This window comes from Ovis aries, chromosome 14, assembly GCF_016772045.2.
Source record: "Ovis aries strain OAR_USU_Benz2616 breed Rambouillet chromosome 14, ARS-UI_Ramb_v3.0, whole genome shotgun sequence".
NCBI classification, from domain to species: domain Eukaryota; kingdom Metazoa; phylum Chordata; class Mammalia; order Artiodactyla; family Bovidae; genus Ovis; species Ovis aries.
The window spans coordinates 14,313,457-14,329,729 of NC_056067.1; the positions used below are offsets into that span (position 1 = coordinate 14,313,457).

Below are 16,273 nucleotides of genomic sequence, written 5' to 3' on the forward strand. Positions count from 1 at the left end.
AGGGTCCAGAGGGTCCTGGCTGAGTGGGAAGTGGGACATGGATTTGCGGCTGCAGAGCTGGCTGGGCTGCCCCAGCCTCAGAGGGCACCCCTCCCTGGGAAGCATGACTGAGGGCAGGTGAGCCTGCTGACTGGCAGGGTCTGCCTGGCTCTGCCCTGTGCTGTGTCACTGGGGCCCGGGGCCGGCCCTGCTGGATGGGGCTCAGGATCTGGTTTCCACCTCGCTGCCACATCTGGCACGTGGTATCTGAGCATCCTCGGAGGGCAGGGTTACACCCACTGGCGGCCCAGCCCACCCAGCCTGACAGGGGCACCTTTCCTGAACCTCAGAGTTCCTGCTGCAGCTCGAGGCCCAGGAAGCCCTTGGGGCCTTTGTAGGACACGGTTCTGTTTCTCAAGAGATGGCACAGTGGCCAGATCGCCCTTCCCCAAGGGCACATGCGTGCCTGGAGTGTCCTGATCCTCTTCTGCACACGTGGCCCATCCTGGTGGGTGAGCAGGGTGGCCTCTGTCCGGCTGGGGGCTCCGGCCAGGTGCTGCCATTTCTGTGGAGCCTCCACATGGGGCGGGTGACTCTGGGTTAAGAAGAAGAAGAGTGACAGTGGCTCCTGGTTTTCTGTGCTAGACACAACCCCAGCAACATGGCTTTCAGCTAATGTCACAACCAGCTACGAGGGAGGGACTGTGAGTTTTGTCCTGTAACATGGAGGGGATCAGCTTGTCACAGGCACGTTAACACAGGGGCTCTGGAGCGGGAACTCTTGGCCACCACCTGCCAGTCCATGGAGGGAGGGGAGACCCTGACCTTGTACCCACAGGGAAGCTAGGCCCTGGCCAGGCAGAAGGGGACTTAGGATCAAAGGTGGAGCAGAGGGCAGGAGAAGGCCCTGAGGGAGCTTGGCTGCTCTGGGAAGGAAAGCACCTACCTGCATGTTTATGGAATGGGACTCGGTCCAGGTGGAAAGGAGGACATCTACAGCTTCTGAGATGGGGGCAGGGCAAGCAGATGCGCCTCCTTATAGACCCTGGGATCCAGGGGTCCCTCCAGCCCCTACAGGCACAGTGGCCTGTTGTATTGATTGTGAGAAGCACATGTTAACAAATTTCAGTGTATCTGAAACAGCACCATTTAGCTGATGGTGTTGCAGAGCCAATGGAATATGTTAACTGTGAATTTTTAAGTCACCTTCTATTGACTTTTTTATTCCTTCTCCTTTTGGCAGTGGTCTGCTCTTTACTTTGTAAATCCTGGTGTCCTGGCCTGTGTCAGAGCTTTGGGAAGGGGGAGGGAGCAGCGGAAGACACAACTTTGGCATCAAGGACGCTGATCTTTCAGCCGGAAGTGAAGGAAACAGGCCCTTGGCTTGGTCCTCGTGCACAGCAGGTGCACCGTAAATGCTGGTTGAACAAATGAGCCCAAGACCCCACCCAGAGTTCCTAAGCAGCTGTGCTACCTGAGTCTGTCTGATACCCTCTTGATAGACCTCTGTAGGAAGAAGGGATAGATTCTCCATGGGTGAGACCCCCTGCTCTTCCTGGGGTGTGAAGCAGAGCAGTGACTGATCACGCAAGTAGACACAGGGGCAAGGGTGCTTGCCTGTGGCCCAGAGGTAACCCCAGGGTTGCCCAGGCCAGGGCAAAGGTGAGGGGTGTTTCTAGTTCCCCAGGAAGCTCAGCATGGACCAGCAGCCCAGTGCATGCCCCACTGAAGAAATGCAGCCTATGACTCCTGCAGGGGGACCTGCTGCTCTGACCTGCGGAAGCACTGAGGCAGTACCTGCATGGGGAGACTGGAGCTGGGGGGCCACAGTCCTGCCCTGCCCAGGGTTTGCTGTGAACAGATATGGTAGGGTTACCCTGTGCTACACTGCTGACCTATTTTCCAGCACATTCGTGCCAAGAACTTGGCCCAGATCTCAAGTTCCCTGCTGTGTGCCCAGGACTTTGCCCCAAGCCTGGAGGAGGGGCTCTGCACACACCCACCACAAATGAGTGAATTAATGAAGTGAATGAATGAATAGCATAAAACCAACATGGGTACAGCAAAGGAGGCATGGGCACCATCCCCTATGTCGAGGATGCCTGGTGGATGCTGGCTTGGCTCAGCCTCCAGGGTTGGGCCCCAGCCCCTCTCTCAGATGTTGAAGACTCGGAGGTGGGTGGGCTGGATGCTTGGTCTCCCAACAGCACTTTGCAGAGTGCACCCCCGCCTCGCCCCTCCTTGTCTGTGCATTTGATATTAAATTATTGATTCATTTAGGTTTTAATTATGAAACCTTATAGAAGTAATTTCAGAGGTACTTAAGGCTGAAATAATACGTCTAGATTTGCCACATTAGTACTGAAGGAAGGCTGGTGGAAGTGGGTGAGCAGCTGGCCAGGGGCACGCGGGGAGCTTCAGCTTTCTGTTCTGTATGTGCCCCTCTCTCCAGTATAAGTTCCCAGAAGTTGGCAAACTTAGAGAACGACAGTCACAGCCACCCACACGTGACCCTATGGGGTAGGATGTGGCTGTGGGGTAAGAAGTCTGTCTGCCGGCTTTGGCCCCAGACCCATTGTGTGCCTGCACAGAGTAGGCACCTGGTGAACACAGGTCTCTGGGGCTCCAGAACACTCCCTTCCCTCACGCCTGCTGTCTGCTCTCTTGATCTGCAGGGAAGGGGGTCTATCTACACTGAAAGGAGTGGTCACAGAGCTCAGATGGGTCTGGTTGCCGGCATCCCTCAGCCCTTGCTCACCAAGCCTTCCCCACCGAATCATCCATCATAAGGCTGCACCGGAAGCCCTGGGGTCCCGGTGCAGCCCACAGGAATACAAAACAAAGAAAACCACACCCACTGTCCCCCACCCTCCCCAGTGTGTCTCCTGGTGCTCAGGAGGAGGGTGACAAGGGCCCCCAGAAGGTGTCTGGAACGCACCTGCCCAGCTCAGACTTCAGACAGCAGTAAGTGGACTGACTGCTTCAGGACACTTCCACCGCTAGCATTTGGGTCTCCAGAGGCGGCCCTCGTGGGCTACGTGGCCCCCAGCGGATCCCTGTGTGCTCAGGGGAGGGGACCTCCAAGAAAGCCTAGGTGTGCCTGGGGTCTGGCCCGGTGGGTGGAGGAGCCCGGCAGTTTGCATCCAACTTCCTAGGCCGACGGCACAGGAAAACCCTTCCTGAAAGGGGACGTTTCTAGAGTTTTCCTCTCACCACCGGGCCAGGGTCAGGCTAGGGCCAGACTCCCAGGGGAGAGACCCCCGGGTACATCTCCACCGTCTGGACAGCTGACAGAGGCCCTGAGGAGGGGTCACTCCGTTCACCCCTCGACTCCCAGGTGTGTGCGCTCCTGGCCGCGCCAAGGCAAGTAATCCCTGCAGGCGTGGGAGCCCCCGCAGGCCGTCCGGGGCATCATCCGCCTCCCTCGCTCCGAGCCCGAATCTCAGCCTGCTGCCCCGCAGCATCCCGGCTGCCGCCTCCCCGCCCAACCCCCAGAGAGGTTCGGCACGGCCGAACAAAGCAGATGCGCGTTTGAGAGCGTAGCCTCCCCCCTACGCCTTGCTGACTTGGACCCCGACTCTGGTCCCGGCACGCCCCCATCTCCCGGATCCTCGGCTCTGCTGGGAGGGGGCGCAGGACCAAATTGTGCGCCGCCCACTCAGGAGCGCGCCAGGCACCGCTGCCTCGGCCGGGAGCGCGGAGGACGAGGGGGCGGGGACGCGGTCCGTGCGCCTCTAGCCCAGAGCGGGGGCCGCTCCCGGAGGTACCCCGGCCTGGCTTCCCCAGCACGGCGGGCTTAGGCTTCCACGCTCCGGCCCGGCATAGGGGAACTCGGAGCTGCCTACGGGTCTTGGCGGCCCTGGGGCGTGGTCGGTGAGAGGGCCGGGGGAAAGGACTGCGGGGAGGCGCAGATCTAGGGCTCAGGGGGGCCACACTCACCTCCCGGGCTGGCGCCCTCTGGGGGCTCCATGCGGCCGGTAGGGCCTGGGAGCCGACCGCGCGGCGGCGGCGGCGTCACTCGGCCCCGGCGCCCCTGCAGCTGCGGCGGCGACTCGGCCCCGGCTCTCTGCGCAGCGCATCGGGGCAGCAGCCGGGGGACCAAGGCAGCGGGGAGGAGCCCGCGGGGCGGGGCGCGCAGCTGCTCCGGGGCCGGGTCCCGCCCCCCGCCCCCCGCCGCCCCCCCGCCGTCTCCTCCTCTGCCCCCGCAGCACAGGTGCGGCCCCGCCCCGCCCTGCTCGCGCCCCCTGTCGGCCCCTGCAGACCGTTCCCCGCCGACGGCACCCCTCCTGTCCCGCTTCCCACCCGGACCTGCCCGCGGCCCCCATCCCTGGCCTGGTCCCTGCGCGCACCCTCACTCAGCATTCGTGCCACCGTGCGGGATCATCCTCACGCATCTGTGGGACTCCAGCGACGTGCCGGCGCTCCGTGGGACATGGAGGGACGGGCACAACATCCTAGGGCCCATAAGCCTAGAATTGCAGACCGTGGCAAATGCTTTGGAGAGACGCGGTGCGGGGGCTGGGGCGTGGGGGGAATGGGGAGGGAAGAGGGGAAGGGAGGTAAGGAGAGGGAGGCGGGCAGAGAGGGGGCGTCCCGAAAGGCAGGCAGGCAGCGTCTGGGCGTGCTGAGAGCTCCAAACAGTTCAGTGGAGTCCCACTTCCAGTCGCTGGTCTCCTGCACAAGGCCCTGGAATGCAGCCCTGTGCCAAGCTCTTGATGCACAGTATCGTATCGCATTTCTTTCTCCTGGGGAATCCTTAGCAGATGAGGCCCTGATTTTTCAGGTGAAGCTGAACACCGGGTGGGGGTGGGGGGGAGGGGAGTGCGACCAAGGTGCACAGCCAGTCACAGGAAGCTAGAGGAACCAAGTGCGAGCTCCTGGTCTAGACAAACCAACCAAAGAAGAGCCACACTCTGACAGTGATTACTGTCAGGTAGACAGACTTGGTCCCAGCTGGGAGTGGAGAAATTGGCAGAGGAGGAAGGTGTGAACTTGGTGTTTGCAGGAAAGGTACCCTCCTAAGGCATCTTCGGCCATTCAAGGCCTCAGTCCACTCCAGTCACCCGGAGCCCATAGCTTTCTCAACTGTCAGTCAGTGAGGCAGGCTAATAGTTTCTATTTTTCTTTAGCTTACAAAACAAACAAAAAAAATGATGTTATGACCCATTAGGACAAGCTGTTGCAGTTTGCACTCCAAGAGGCAGATCAGTCCCTCTGGGACAAAGCTGAGGGTGGTGGGGATATAAGCCTTAAGAGGTCAGGACAGTAGGTGCACACTGGCTACTGGGGTGGAAGTTTGTATTGTCTCACAATGGTCAGAGCAGTATCTCTGATTCGTCATGTCTTCCAGAACCTTCTGGTCCCATCCAGCCATACCCTGTTTGTCCTCCTGCTCGCACCTGGGCAAGGCTTGTGCTGCTCTGACCAGTGGACTGTGTCCAGCTGATGCCATCTTACTCCAATGCTGGGTCTTAAGTAGGATTCAGGTCTCACTCCCCAGGCTCCCCTGGAATTTAGCCACCCTGTGTGAGAAAGTCCAGGCCATTTGAAGGGCCATTTGAGTGTTGTCTGGCCCACAGTAGCCAATGAACCAGATGTAAGGCCTCAGCCAGGAGCCAGACCCTTCCTTTGAGCCACCCTCCCTGGGGTGGGGGTAATACATGGAACCAAGGTGAGCTGTCCCCACAGGGTCCCAGCCAAGTTGCAGATTCATGGGCAAAACAGATGTTGTCACTATATTAAGCCATTTCATTTCGGGGCCAACCTGTCACACAGCCATAGTAACTGTAACAGTCTTGGTGTTTAATAATTATCCCCGTCGGACACAAGAGTAAGTGGATACACAGGGAGTCTTGTCCAGGGGACCAGCTGACCTGACTCCAGAGGCCAGGGTCAAACTTTTCGTTCAAAACATTTTCATGGAAGTCAACTATACTTCTATTTTAAAAAATTAAATAAAAAGAAAAAACCAAACAGTAGTAGAATAGCATAATTAACCCACTTGTACCCATCATTCAGATTCAGTGATTTACTGACTCATGGCTGATCGTATTTCTTCTCTGCTTTCAATGCCTTCTTCTACTTCTGGGATGTTTTGAAGCAAATCCTATATGTATTATGTCATTTCTTTTGTAAATACTTCACGGGTTGATCTCTAAAAACGTTTAGTCTTCTTGAGGACTCTGTTATGCTAACATTCAGGCCTCCATCGAGTTGCTGTTGTGATCTGAGGCAGTTTACCTGGATGACCATGTACGTGGGTGTTAGGAAGAGCCAGATATTCACCATAGGTCATTGGATTTGTATTAACATTTGGTCTTTCATTTTGTAGGAAACTCAGATGTCATTTATCTGGGTTTCTGAGATGCTCAGCTTGATGCCGATTAAAAGTATCTCATGCCACCCATGTGGAGAAAGGCTCTTTTCTATAAATCTGAACTCAAATTCAGTATGAAAAGCACAGGTCACCATGGGCCTTGTGGGGAGCCCAGAGAGCTGGCAACAAGGCCTCCCTGAACTCTTCATCTCGGCAGTGCACACTGATAAACCATGCTGTGCTGTTCATTTGTGACAAACGAATACCCTGTCTTGTTATCCTGAGCTAACCCTCCTATTCTTGCCCTTTTTGTTGAAAGGAATTATTGTTAATGCATTCGTTTAATTCAGGACTCCCAGCCAGAATTCTAAAGCAAAAAGCCAGTCAGCATGAGGCACCTAGCATAGTAAGTGCTAAATAATAATCATTAGCACTCTGTCCTACCAGGCTGCACTGTCTTACTTGCCAGAACCCCTGTGGGAGGAGCCTACCTTAGGGGAGAAGACCCCTATCAGACCAGACGTGTCTGACACAGGCTCAGGCTCTTGTCAGCCCAGGCACAGAGACACCATCAGACCTCCCAGAGGCCCTGGGACTGCTATAAATGTCACTCTTTGTGCAAGTCGGTTGATACAGTCCCTCCAAAGGGCCATTCCTCTCCAGGAACAATTAAGTCTTGGGTGGGCAAAGAGGAAACCCCCAGGCTCTTTTTTGTGGCTCTCTTCCCTGACCTGAGCCTTTCTCCACTATTCACACTCTGTGCCCAAGGCAGTTCTCCAGGGAGAGAAGATTCCTCTCCATTCCCAAACTGACAGAAAAGCTTGACCTGCCGCAAAACCACTATTTCATAAGATGCTAATGTTGAGTGTGGAAAACAAGACAACAAATGGTGTTGTTTTGGGTATAGGTAGCTGGATGGTAAGAGGGATCAGAAATTCTCTCTGCAATTTGTAAAGCAGTTAGCAGTTTTCAGAGCAAGAGGTTAGAGGGAAGAAAACCCCTGAAGACTTTTTTTCCCTGCAGAGCTCGTCTGGAAGCCCGTAGCAAAGGTTTCTAGTTTTTCCTCACCAGGAGGACAAAGTCTCTTTAGGAAGAGCAGTTAGTTTTTGTGAAGGGGAGACTTGTTGATTTCAAAACTGTGGACCCCGCTGGAATATAATTTTCTCGCCTTACTTTTGCTTCCTCTGAGGCTTTGTGGAAATCCAGCTGTCTTCCAGCCTCAGGTGGGAGGAATCGTCAAAGGGGGGCAGGGTGAGGTGAGGCCCCAGAGCAGAGGTTCCGCGAGAATTTGAATCTAATTTGGGTAAAGTCGCGGTGTGGCCGCCTCCCCTCGCTCACTCTTTGAGTTCATGCACTGTAGGTCTTGTACCCACGTAGAGTACGTAACAAGTGGACGGAAACCGTTCCTCCAACCTCCGTGGAGCTTAACTTTTAGTGGGGAAGACCCGCAGTAAACAAGACCTGTCCCGAAAGGAATGCGTTCCCAGGTATCTTGGAGAGGTAGCTTGTGGATAATGTCCAGCTTCGGCCCAAATCTACAGACTCCGCCTGGTTAGTTGCTAAGGACTCCCGCCGTTGCGAGGCACCGGCCCTGCCTGCGGGGTATCGCGATGGTTCTCGAGACTTCGCGCGGGATCGTGCAGTCGTTGCCTGGAGACGGCGCATCCTGGGAAGGCCGGGCACTTTGGTTTGTTGGTCCACGCAGGCGGGAAACCACAACCATGGTGAGGCGGTCTCATAGGGTCCGCGCCGGAGCCCTAGGGCTCAGGGGTCGGCTGGCCTTGGGCGCTGGGAGTCCCCGGGACGGGAGATCTGGAGCTTTGGGGTCTTGGAGCTGCGGGCTTGGTGCTCTAGGGGGTGGGGGGCGGGGTGTCCTCGCAGACGCGGCTTCCCCGTGGAGCTGAGAGACTTGGTCTCTCCAGAATCTTGTACACACCCGGGTGGTGGTCAGAGAGCACCGTCTCTCCCGCCCCCAGACCTAGGGACTGGTGTGCACGTGTCCGGACCGGAAAACCTGGGTCGAGTGGCTACCCTACCTGGAATGGAAGGCTCATTGATCAGATCCTTGGGAAACAGAGGTCCTCCAGCCTCTGGGATCGGGAACCTGGGGTATACCATGGTGGCCAGAGGGTCCTGACAGCGGTTCCAGCGCACGTAAAGTCCCCAGGGCAGAGCTTGGGCAAACCTGAGAGGAGTCAGGCGGGAACTGAGCAGAGTGGAGCTTGCTGCCTCTGGGCTTCTCAGTCCCCACCCCTCTGTGGTAGGGCTCTCAGCTGCTCACTCCCCCCTGTGCTGTATGGGCTGTAGGTCACCCAGTTTCCAGGCAGGTGTGGCAGGGTGGCCATCAGTGCGGGGACCCCTCTGTGTGTGGGGGCCCCAGGGGCTCTAGAGGCCCCAACCACTGCCTTACTCCCAGATGCTGAGTAAGCTCCTGGGCTCTTCTGATGGGTTGGACTTCTTGGAGTAGAGGGTTAGAAAGAGGGCAGTGTTTTAGGAGTGAAGATTTCAGCGGTTCTGTCTTTTGCAAGTCAGCTGGGAAAAGATCACCAAAATACATCTACTTTCACTAACTTGAGGGAAATATGCATGATTTTCCTTTTTTTTTTTTTTTGTTACTATGCTTTCTAACATTTCCTCATAAACTTTTTTGGTAATAAAAATGTTACAGAGACGTGCAGATGCATGCCTCTTTATAGACAAAAGCATGAGCCACAGAAACTTGTGAGAAGTGAGGGCAGAGGATAAGGCGTTAGTTTTCTTTCTGTTGAGTGGCCCCTGGAGACGCAGTGGGGCAGAAGGTCCCCTCTGGCACCGTGGAGAAGTGGTTAAAAGCAGGCGTCACCGCACTGACAGAGCCCACAGTGTGTGAGTGCCAGTCTGTGCCAGCAGTCTTCACCCCCGGTCTCTGAGGCACCCACCTTGCGCCCATGGAGCGATATATTGCAGGTTTCTCTCTGGCACTTGCCAAGCACTATAGTCTGTGCTGCTGGGGATACTCCTTTGTGAGGCCGAGTAGCTTTTGCTCCACACCAAGGAAGTCTCTGCTGTATACAAGGAACATGTTCTCCCTCTTCCTTTCTGAGGGGAAGCAATATTCTCTTCTGAGAAGGGAGATTTCTCTTTGCTGTCCACAGAATATGCCTGTGGTTAAGGATGGGAAACCTTAGGGCAGAGTGAGGCGGCCCGGGTGGAAGCCTGAGACAGTGGGCAGTCAGATAGAGGTTCCAGGCAGAAATTCCTCTCCCGAATGGCCCTGAAAGGGAATGAACCAGCCAGAAGTGAACCCTAACCCGACCATGTATTCTTCAATCCAAGGCGCCCAAAAAGAAAGGGAAGAAAGGCAAAGGCAAAGGCACTCCGATTGTTGATGGGCTGGCTCCGGAGGACATGAGCAAGGAGCAGGTGAGCGGGCTGGCTGGGCCACGGCCCCTTGCTGGGGCAGGTGGGATGGGTTTGCTGCCCCACGCTGGTCCTAGGAAGTTCTTTTAGACTGCAGCACCCCGGCTCCTTGTCTGCTTCCCCTCAGTCTGGCTCCTGCCGTCTGCCCACACCAGGACATGTGAAACAATGCAGCACGTGTGATGGGTAAACTTTCCGCTAGGGTAGTAGGAACTTGGAAGGAAATGTTTTTCTGATATAAAGCTATTTTAAGTTTTCTTTCATTCTTACCCTTTTTAGGCCCCTACTGTTTACGGAGATGTTAATCATAGTATATACACTTACAGCATTCTCATTTATTTGATTTACCATTAAACACTGTGAGTTATTTTAGGCCGCATGTTCATTTCGATGACATTAAGAGCTAGGGAACATGATTTGATTAATTACAGTTTCAATTGAAAGGCTCCCAAAACCTATAACTTGCGCAACCCATGAGAGCAGATGTGGTCTGGAAGTGTTCATGACCCTTACTTACTTTTGATGGTTTTAAGATAAAAGAAATCAAGGGAGATTCAACAAGGCATAAGACCTGAAGATGGAGAGCTGGGCAGAGGCCCTTGAAAGTGGTGAACAGGCTCTCTTTCTCACACAGGGAAGCCATCGGCAGTCTGTAGAGGGTAATGAGGTCAGGCTGTGCTTCGAGGGGGTCACTGGGGATGCCTCATGGAGGTTGGCTTACCCGCTGTGTCACCCCAACAATCAGACTGTTTCCTGCCTACAGGTTTACTTCCTGTCCTGTGACACGGCAGGGGTCAGTCTGCAGAGCTTGGAGGCTCTCGGGGTCCAGGCAGTAGTAAGATGAGAGATTCAGGCCAGCTGTGGTCAGATCTGAATTTGGCAATAAGGAGTTCATGATCTGAGCCACAGTCAGCTGCCAGTGTTGTTTTTGCTGACTGTATAGAGCTTTTCCGTCTTTGACTTCCAAGAATATAATCACTCTGATTTCGGTGATGGCCATCTGGTGATGTCCATGTGTAGAGTCTTCTCTTGTGTTGTTGGAACAGGGTGTTTGCTATGACCAGTGCGTTCTTTTGGCAAAACTCTATTAGCCTTTGCCCTGCTTCATTCTGTACTCCAAGGCCAAATTTGCCTGGTACTCCAGGTGTTTCTTGACTTCCTAGTTTTGCATTCCAGTCCCCTATAATGAAAAGGACATCTTTTTTTGGGTGTTAGTTCTAAATGGTCTTGTAGATCTTCATAGAACATTCAACTTCAGCTTCTTCAGCATTACTGGTTGGGGCATAGACTTGGATTATTGCCAAATTCAGACTTAAATTAAAGAAAGTAGGCAAAACCACTAGACCGTTCAGGTATGACCTAAATCAAATCCCTTATGACTATACAGTGGAAGTGAGAAATAGATTTAAGGGACTAGATCTGATAGACAGAGTGCCTGATGAACTATGGACAGAGGTTCGTGATATTTTACAGGAGACAGGGAGCAAGACCATCCCCAAGAAAACGAAATGCAAAAAAGCAAAATGACTGTGTGAGGAGGCTTTACATGTGTGAGGAGGCTTTACATGTGTGAAAAGAAGAGAAGTGAAAAGCAAAGGAGAAAAGGAAAGATATACCCATTTGAATGCAGAGTTCCAAAGAATAGAAAGGAGAGATAAGAAAGCCTTCCTCAGTGATCAGTGCAAAGAAATAGAGGAAAATAATAGAATGGGAAAGACTAGAGATCTCTTTAAGAAAATTAGAGATACTAAGAGAACATTTCATGCAAAGATGGGCACAATGAAGGACAGAAATGGTATGGACCTAACAGAAGCAGAAGATATTAAGAAGAGGTGGCAAGAATACACAGAAGAACTGTACAAAAAAGATCTTCATAATCCAGAAAATCATGATGATGTGGTCACTCACTTAGAGCCAGACATCCTGGAATGTGAAGTCAAGTGGGCCTTAGAAAGCATCATTACAAACAAAACTAGTGGAGATGATGGAATTCTAGTTGAGCTATTTCAAATTCTAGAAGATGATGCTGTGAAAGTGCAGCACTCAATATGCCAGCAAATTTGGAAAACTCAGCGGTGGCCACGGGACTGGAAAAGGTCAGTTTTCATTCCAATCCCAAAGAAAGGCAATGCCAAAGAATGCTCATACTACCACACAATTGCACTCATCTCACATGCTAGCAAAGTAATGCTCAAAATTCTCCAAGCCAGGCTTCGGCAATATGTGAACCATGAAATTCCAGATGTTCAAGCTGGTTTTAGAAAAGGCAGAGAAACCAGAGATCAAATTGCCAACATCCGCTGGATCATGGAAAAAGCAAGAGAGTTCCAGAAAACATCTATTTCTGCTTTATTGACTATGCCAAAGCTTTTGACTGTGTGGATCACAAGAAACTGTGGAAAATTCTGGAAGAGATGGGAATACCAGACCACCTGACTTGACTCTTGAGAAATGTGTATGCAGGTCAGGAAGCAACAGTTAGAATTGGATATGGAACAACAGACTGGTTCCAAATAGAAAAAGGAGTACATCAAGGCTGTATATTGTCACCCTGCTTATTTAACTTCTATTCAGAGTACATCATGAGAAACACTGGGCTGGAGGAAGCACAAGCTGGAATCAAGATTGCTGGGAGGAATATCAATAATCTCATGTATGCAGATGACACCAGCCTTATGGCAGAAAGTGAAGAAGAACTAAAGAGCCTCTTGGTGAAAGTGAAAGAGAGTGAAAAAGTTGGCTTAAAGCTCAACATTCAGAAAACAAAGATCATGGCATCTGGTCCCATCACTTCATGGCAAATAGATGGGGAAACAGTGGAAACAGTGTCAGACTTTATTTTGGGGGAGCTCCAAAATTACTGCAGATGGTGACTGCAGCCATGAAATTAAAGATGCTTACTTCTTGGAAGAAACGTTATGACCAACCTAGACAGAATATTAAAAAGCAGAGATGTTACTTTGCCAACAAAGTTCCGTCTAGTCAAGGCTATGGTTTTTCCAGTAGTCATGTATGGATGTGAGAGTTGGAATGTAAAGAAAGCTGAGGGCCGAAGAATTGATGCTTTTGAACTGTGGTGCTGGAGAAGACTCTTGACAGTCCCTTGAACCGCAAGGAGATCCAATTGGTCCATCCTAAAGGAGATCAGCCCTGGGTGTTCTTTGGAAGGAATGATGTTGAAGCTGAAACTCCAATACTTTGGCCACCTGATATGAAGAACAGACTCATTGGAAAAGATCCTGATGCTGGGAAAGACTGAGGCAGGAGGAGAAGGGGACGACAGAGGATGAGATGGTTGGATGGCATCACAGACTTGATGGACATGAGTTTGGGTAAACTCCGGGAGATGGTGATGGACAGGGAGGCCTGGCGTGCTGCGATTCATGGAGTCACAAAGAGTCGGACACGACTGAGCGACTGAACTGAACTGTCGCCGAGTTGCTGCAGGATTACCCTGTGGGCGTTGGGCTCCAGAGCTGTTTTCTCATATTTGAAGACAAGTGAGAAATCCAGATATTTATAAGAAGTCTAAATATCGAGTGAAGGAACATCCAGTGTGAACCAGAGTCAGGAGGAGCCTGGCTTAGATGATTCATTTGAGTAACACAAAGGCAGCAAGCTCGCAGGTCAGGACTTTTCCTGGGGAGCCAAGCCCCATCCCAGCCCTAGTCCTTGCAGCCTCCTGGCTGCCCTTCCTTGCTGAGTTGTTGTCTTGGCCCTCTCTTGAAGTAAGACATCTGGTTTCCTTGTAGGGAACATGGTTATCAAAAGAGGGAAACTTTACAGCCTGGGCCTGAGGCTATGCTCAAAAGATAACTAATTCTTGCAGGTGAGAGTCTCAAGAAACTGGAAATCTGTCCTTTTTTCTTTTTCTTTTCTTTTTTTTTTTTTTTTAACCTATTTGCAGATTTGCATTTGGCTCTGGATCAAACCCTCTTGACTGTTTCAGATCTACTGGTTTTGTCTGCTATTTTTTGCTTGACGTGTATCCTTAAAGGTGAAAGGTTTTTACATTTTATATCATTTGTATGAAAATATTTGCATCATTGTCATATCTTTGTATCATAGGCCCATATGACCTTCTGGCTGATATATTCTTGTTTCTCAACCATGCTGTTTAGAAGCAGCTTGGATCGTGTGTCCATTTTAGTTGTCTGCTCTTGTGCTAACAGTGTTGCTAATACCTTTAAGTGGAACACTACTGTGTTCTTTTGAGAAATTTCTTTAGTGTAAATTCCCAAGGATGCATAAAAGGATATAATCATATTTTGACTGTTGGCCAAATACAAGAGATTTCTGCTGTCTGCTGATGTCCCCTGTTCCTGAGGCTTCCCAGCACTCTGTGTTAGGTTCTCACTTTACACTCATGGTTTACTTTGAGATGAGAGTAGCGCCCCCCACCGTCTTCCTGGCCTTTCTCTGCCCACCCTCCCCTGGTCACGGGTGGGCCCTCTGGCTGCCTCAACCCGCTCTGCCCACCAGGTGGAGGAGCACATCGGCCGCATCCGGGAGGAGCTGGACCGCGAGCGAGAGGAGCGCAACTACTTCCAGCTGGAGCGCGACAAGATCCACACTTTCTGGGAGATCACACGGAGGCAGCTGGAGGAGAAGAAGGCCGAGCTGCGGAACAAGGACCGGGAGATGGAGGAGGCCGAGGAGAGGCACCAGGTGGAGATTAAGGTGAGGGGGCTGGCCCAATCCCATGGGAGTCGCTGCGCAACAGAGGAGCTGGCCTGAGGTCCAGGGGCATGGTCATGCCTTGCTTTGGGCGGTCACGCCTTTTGTGTCCTTTGACATTGGGAACTTGAAGGTATTTTTTAATAACAAAGCAGGTGTGTCCAGCTAAGCACGTGAGCCTACGTGTGCAGGTGAGAAGTCGTGTAGAGGTGCGCAGGTGGGCATGTGTGTTCAAGCGAGCCTGTGTGTGCAGGCGAGCCTGTGTGCACAGGCGAGCATATGTGTGTGCAGGTGAGTGGACAGAGCAGGTGAGCAGCGGCACTCCCTCACCCCCAGGTCTACAAGCAGAAGGTGAAGCACCTGCTGTACGAGCATCAGAGCAGCCTGACGGAGATGAAGGCGGAGGGCACCGTGGTCATGAAGCTGGCGCAGAAGGAGCACCGTGCACAGGAGGGGACGCTGCGCCGGGACATGCGGGCACTGAAGGTGGAGCTGAAGGAGCAGGAGCTGGCCAACGAGGTGATGGTGAAGAACCTGCGGCTGGTAGGTGCCAGGGCAGCTGTGAACGTGTCGGGACTTAGCCACACCTGGGAATTCATGGTTCTGTATAAAAAGATTGCCGGTGGGCAATTAACTGAAATGTTCAGCAACAACAATTGCATCAGCCAAATAAACCCCTCTGGGGCCAGGTGCAGAGTTCTGTCTCAGACTTGAGTGACCGGTTGACTTCCCGACAGGGAGATCCAGCCTGGGCCGCTCTCCACGTGCTGCTGATCCCATGCCCCTGGAGTGAGCCGCCCGCCAGCCCTTCAGCTGGGGTGGCCTTGGTCCTGTGAGCATGCTGAAAAGCACCTCACTGGCCTTGGAGACTCTTTGATCCTTTCAGAGGGAGGCTGAGGGGCTCTGGGTGGAGGTTGGAATTCCTTCTTAAGTGCCTGTAGCACACCAGGCCTGGCTCAGATTGTGGGTGCTCAGAGGGTGGGGCTGACAGAATGCCTGCCCATGTGTGGCTGACAGTCAGGAGAGGACAGGCTTCCCCAAGACAGAAAACAAAGTAAACTGCCAAACACACGTCACAGGTCCCGGGCATGCGTGCTCCAGGAGATGTGGGAAGAGAGGTGGTTGCGTTTCTCTACAGGTTCTGTGAATTCATTGAGAAGGTGACACCCAAGCAAAGGTGGGGGAAGACAGGGCTGAGCCAGGCTAGGGGCGACCAGGCCGTGAGAAAGGTTGGGATGGACCAGCACGAAGGCTGCAAGGAATGAGGAGGCTGTGGACAGGACTGGGGCTTTGACCACCCTGCTGTACCTGAGTTGGGGACCTCTGGAGGGCCTGGACAAAGGGAGGATGTGTCCAACTTTGGCTTTCAAAGGTTCTCCTGGCTGTGAGTTGAAAGACTTTTGTCAATACGTTTGCTATATGTCTGGACGCAGCCCAGCCTCAACTGAATCTGGGAACATAATGCAGAGTTTTCCTTGAAGCTTGAGGGTGCTGAAGATGTGGTTCCTCGAGGGGCCTGGCTGTTTTGACAGAAGCACAGCATGGGCTGGCTTCTACCGAGTGTAGTCTCTGCTTACCCAAGGCACGGTGTGGAATAGTTACATGCTCAGAGTGCCTCTTGGCATGAAAATAAAGTATAATTTAAGCCTTTTATTCAAACTTTATAGCTGTCCGAGTAGTTTGTCCTGGCATTCGAAGCCAGAGCAGATCAGCAGCACACGGGGTGCCTGCAGCTCTGGGTGGGCCTGGTCCTGCTGCCCAGCCCGCGGGCACAGCCAGGGTGTGGGCGCCATCAGCATCTTGCCCAGCCCATTAAGAAATGTGGACTTTCCCAGACCCTCGTTCCTCTGGGCTGGTCCTGAGCTTGGGGTGAGGGTCCAGCCAGAGCAGCAGCCGCACAGG

General features: G+C 52.8%; 2 protein-coding genes across 7 annotated transcripts in view; one reads left to right on the forward strand and one right to left on the reverse strand.

Annotated features, from left to right (window-relative positions):
• The window catches only part of DBNDD1 (dysbindin domain containing 1), an 8,448-nt gene extending 3,766 nt beyond the window's left edge, over window positions 1-4,682 (reverse strand). The window contains exons 1-2 of one of the 6 annotated variants that reach the window (XM_042231568.2): window positions 4,329-4,682; window positions 446-574 (exon numbers count right to left, since the gene is read on the reverse strand). In XM_042231568.2, coding sequence (XP_042087502.1) covers window positions 446-574; window positions 4,329-4,341 — 142 coding nt within the window. In that variant the 5' untranslated portion in view covers window positions 4,342-4,682. Of the gene's footprint in view, window positions 1-445; window positions 3,683-3,918; window positions 4,094-4,328 lie in introns of those variants that run through there. The other 5 variants (XM_012189692.5, XM_060398296.1, XM_060398297.1 and 2 more) reach the window with 5 other exon arrangements.
• Window positions 4,683-7,956: 3,274 nt separating this feature from the next.
• The window catches only part of GAS8 (growth arrest specific 8), a 34,831-nt gene continuing 26,514 nt past the window's right edge, over window positions 7,957-16,273 (forward strand). The window contains exons 1-4 of the mRNA XM_012189700.4: window positions 7,957-8,019; window positions 9,611-9,697; window positions 14,177-14,374; window positions 14,708-14,914. Of these exons, the coding sequence (XP_012045090.2) occupies window positions 8,017-8,019; window positions 9,611-9,697; window positions 14,177-14,374; window positions 14,708-14,914 (495 nt within the window). The 5' untranslated portion in view covers window positions 7,957-8,016. The remainder of the gene's footprint in view (window positions 8,020-9,610; window positions 9,698-14,176; window positions 14,375-14,707; window positions 14,915-16,273) is intronic.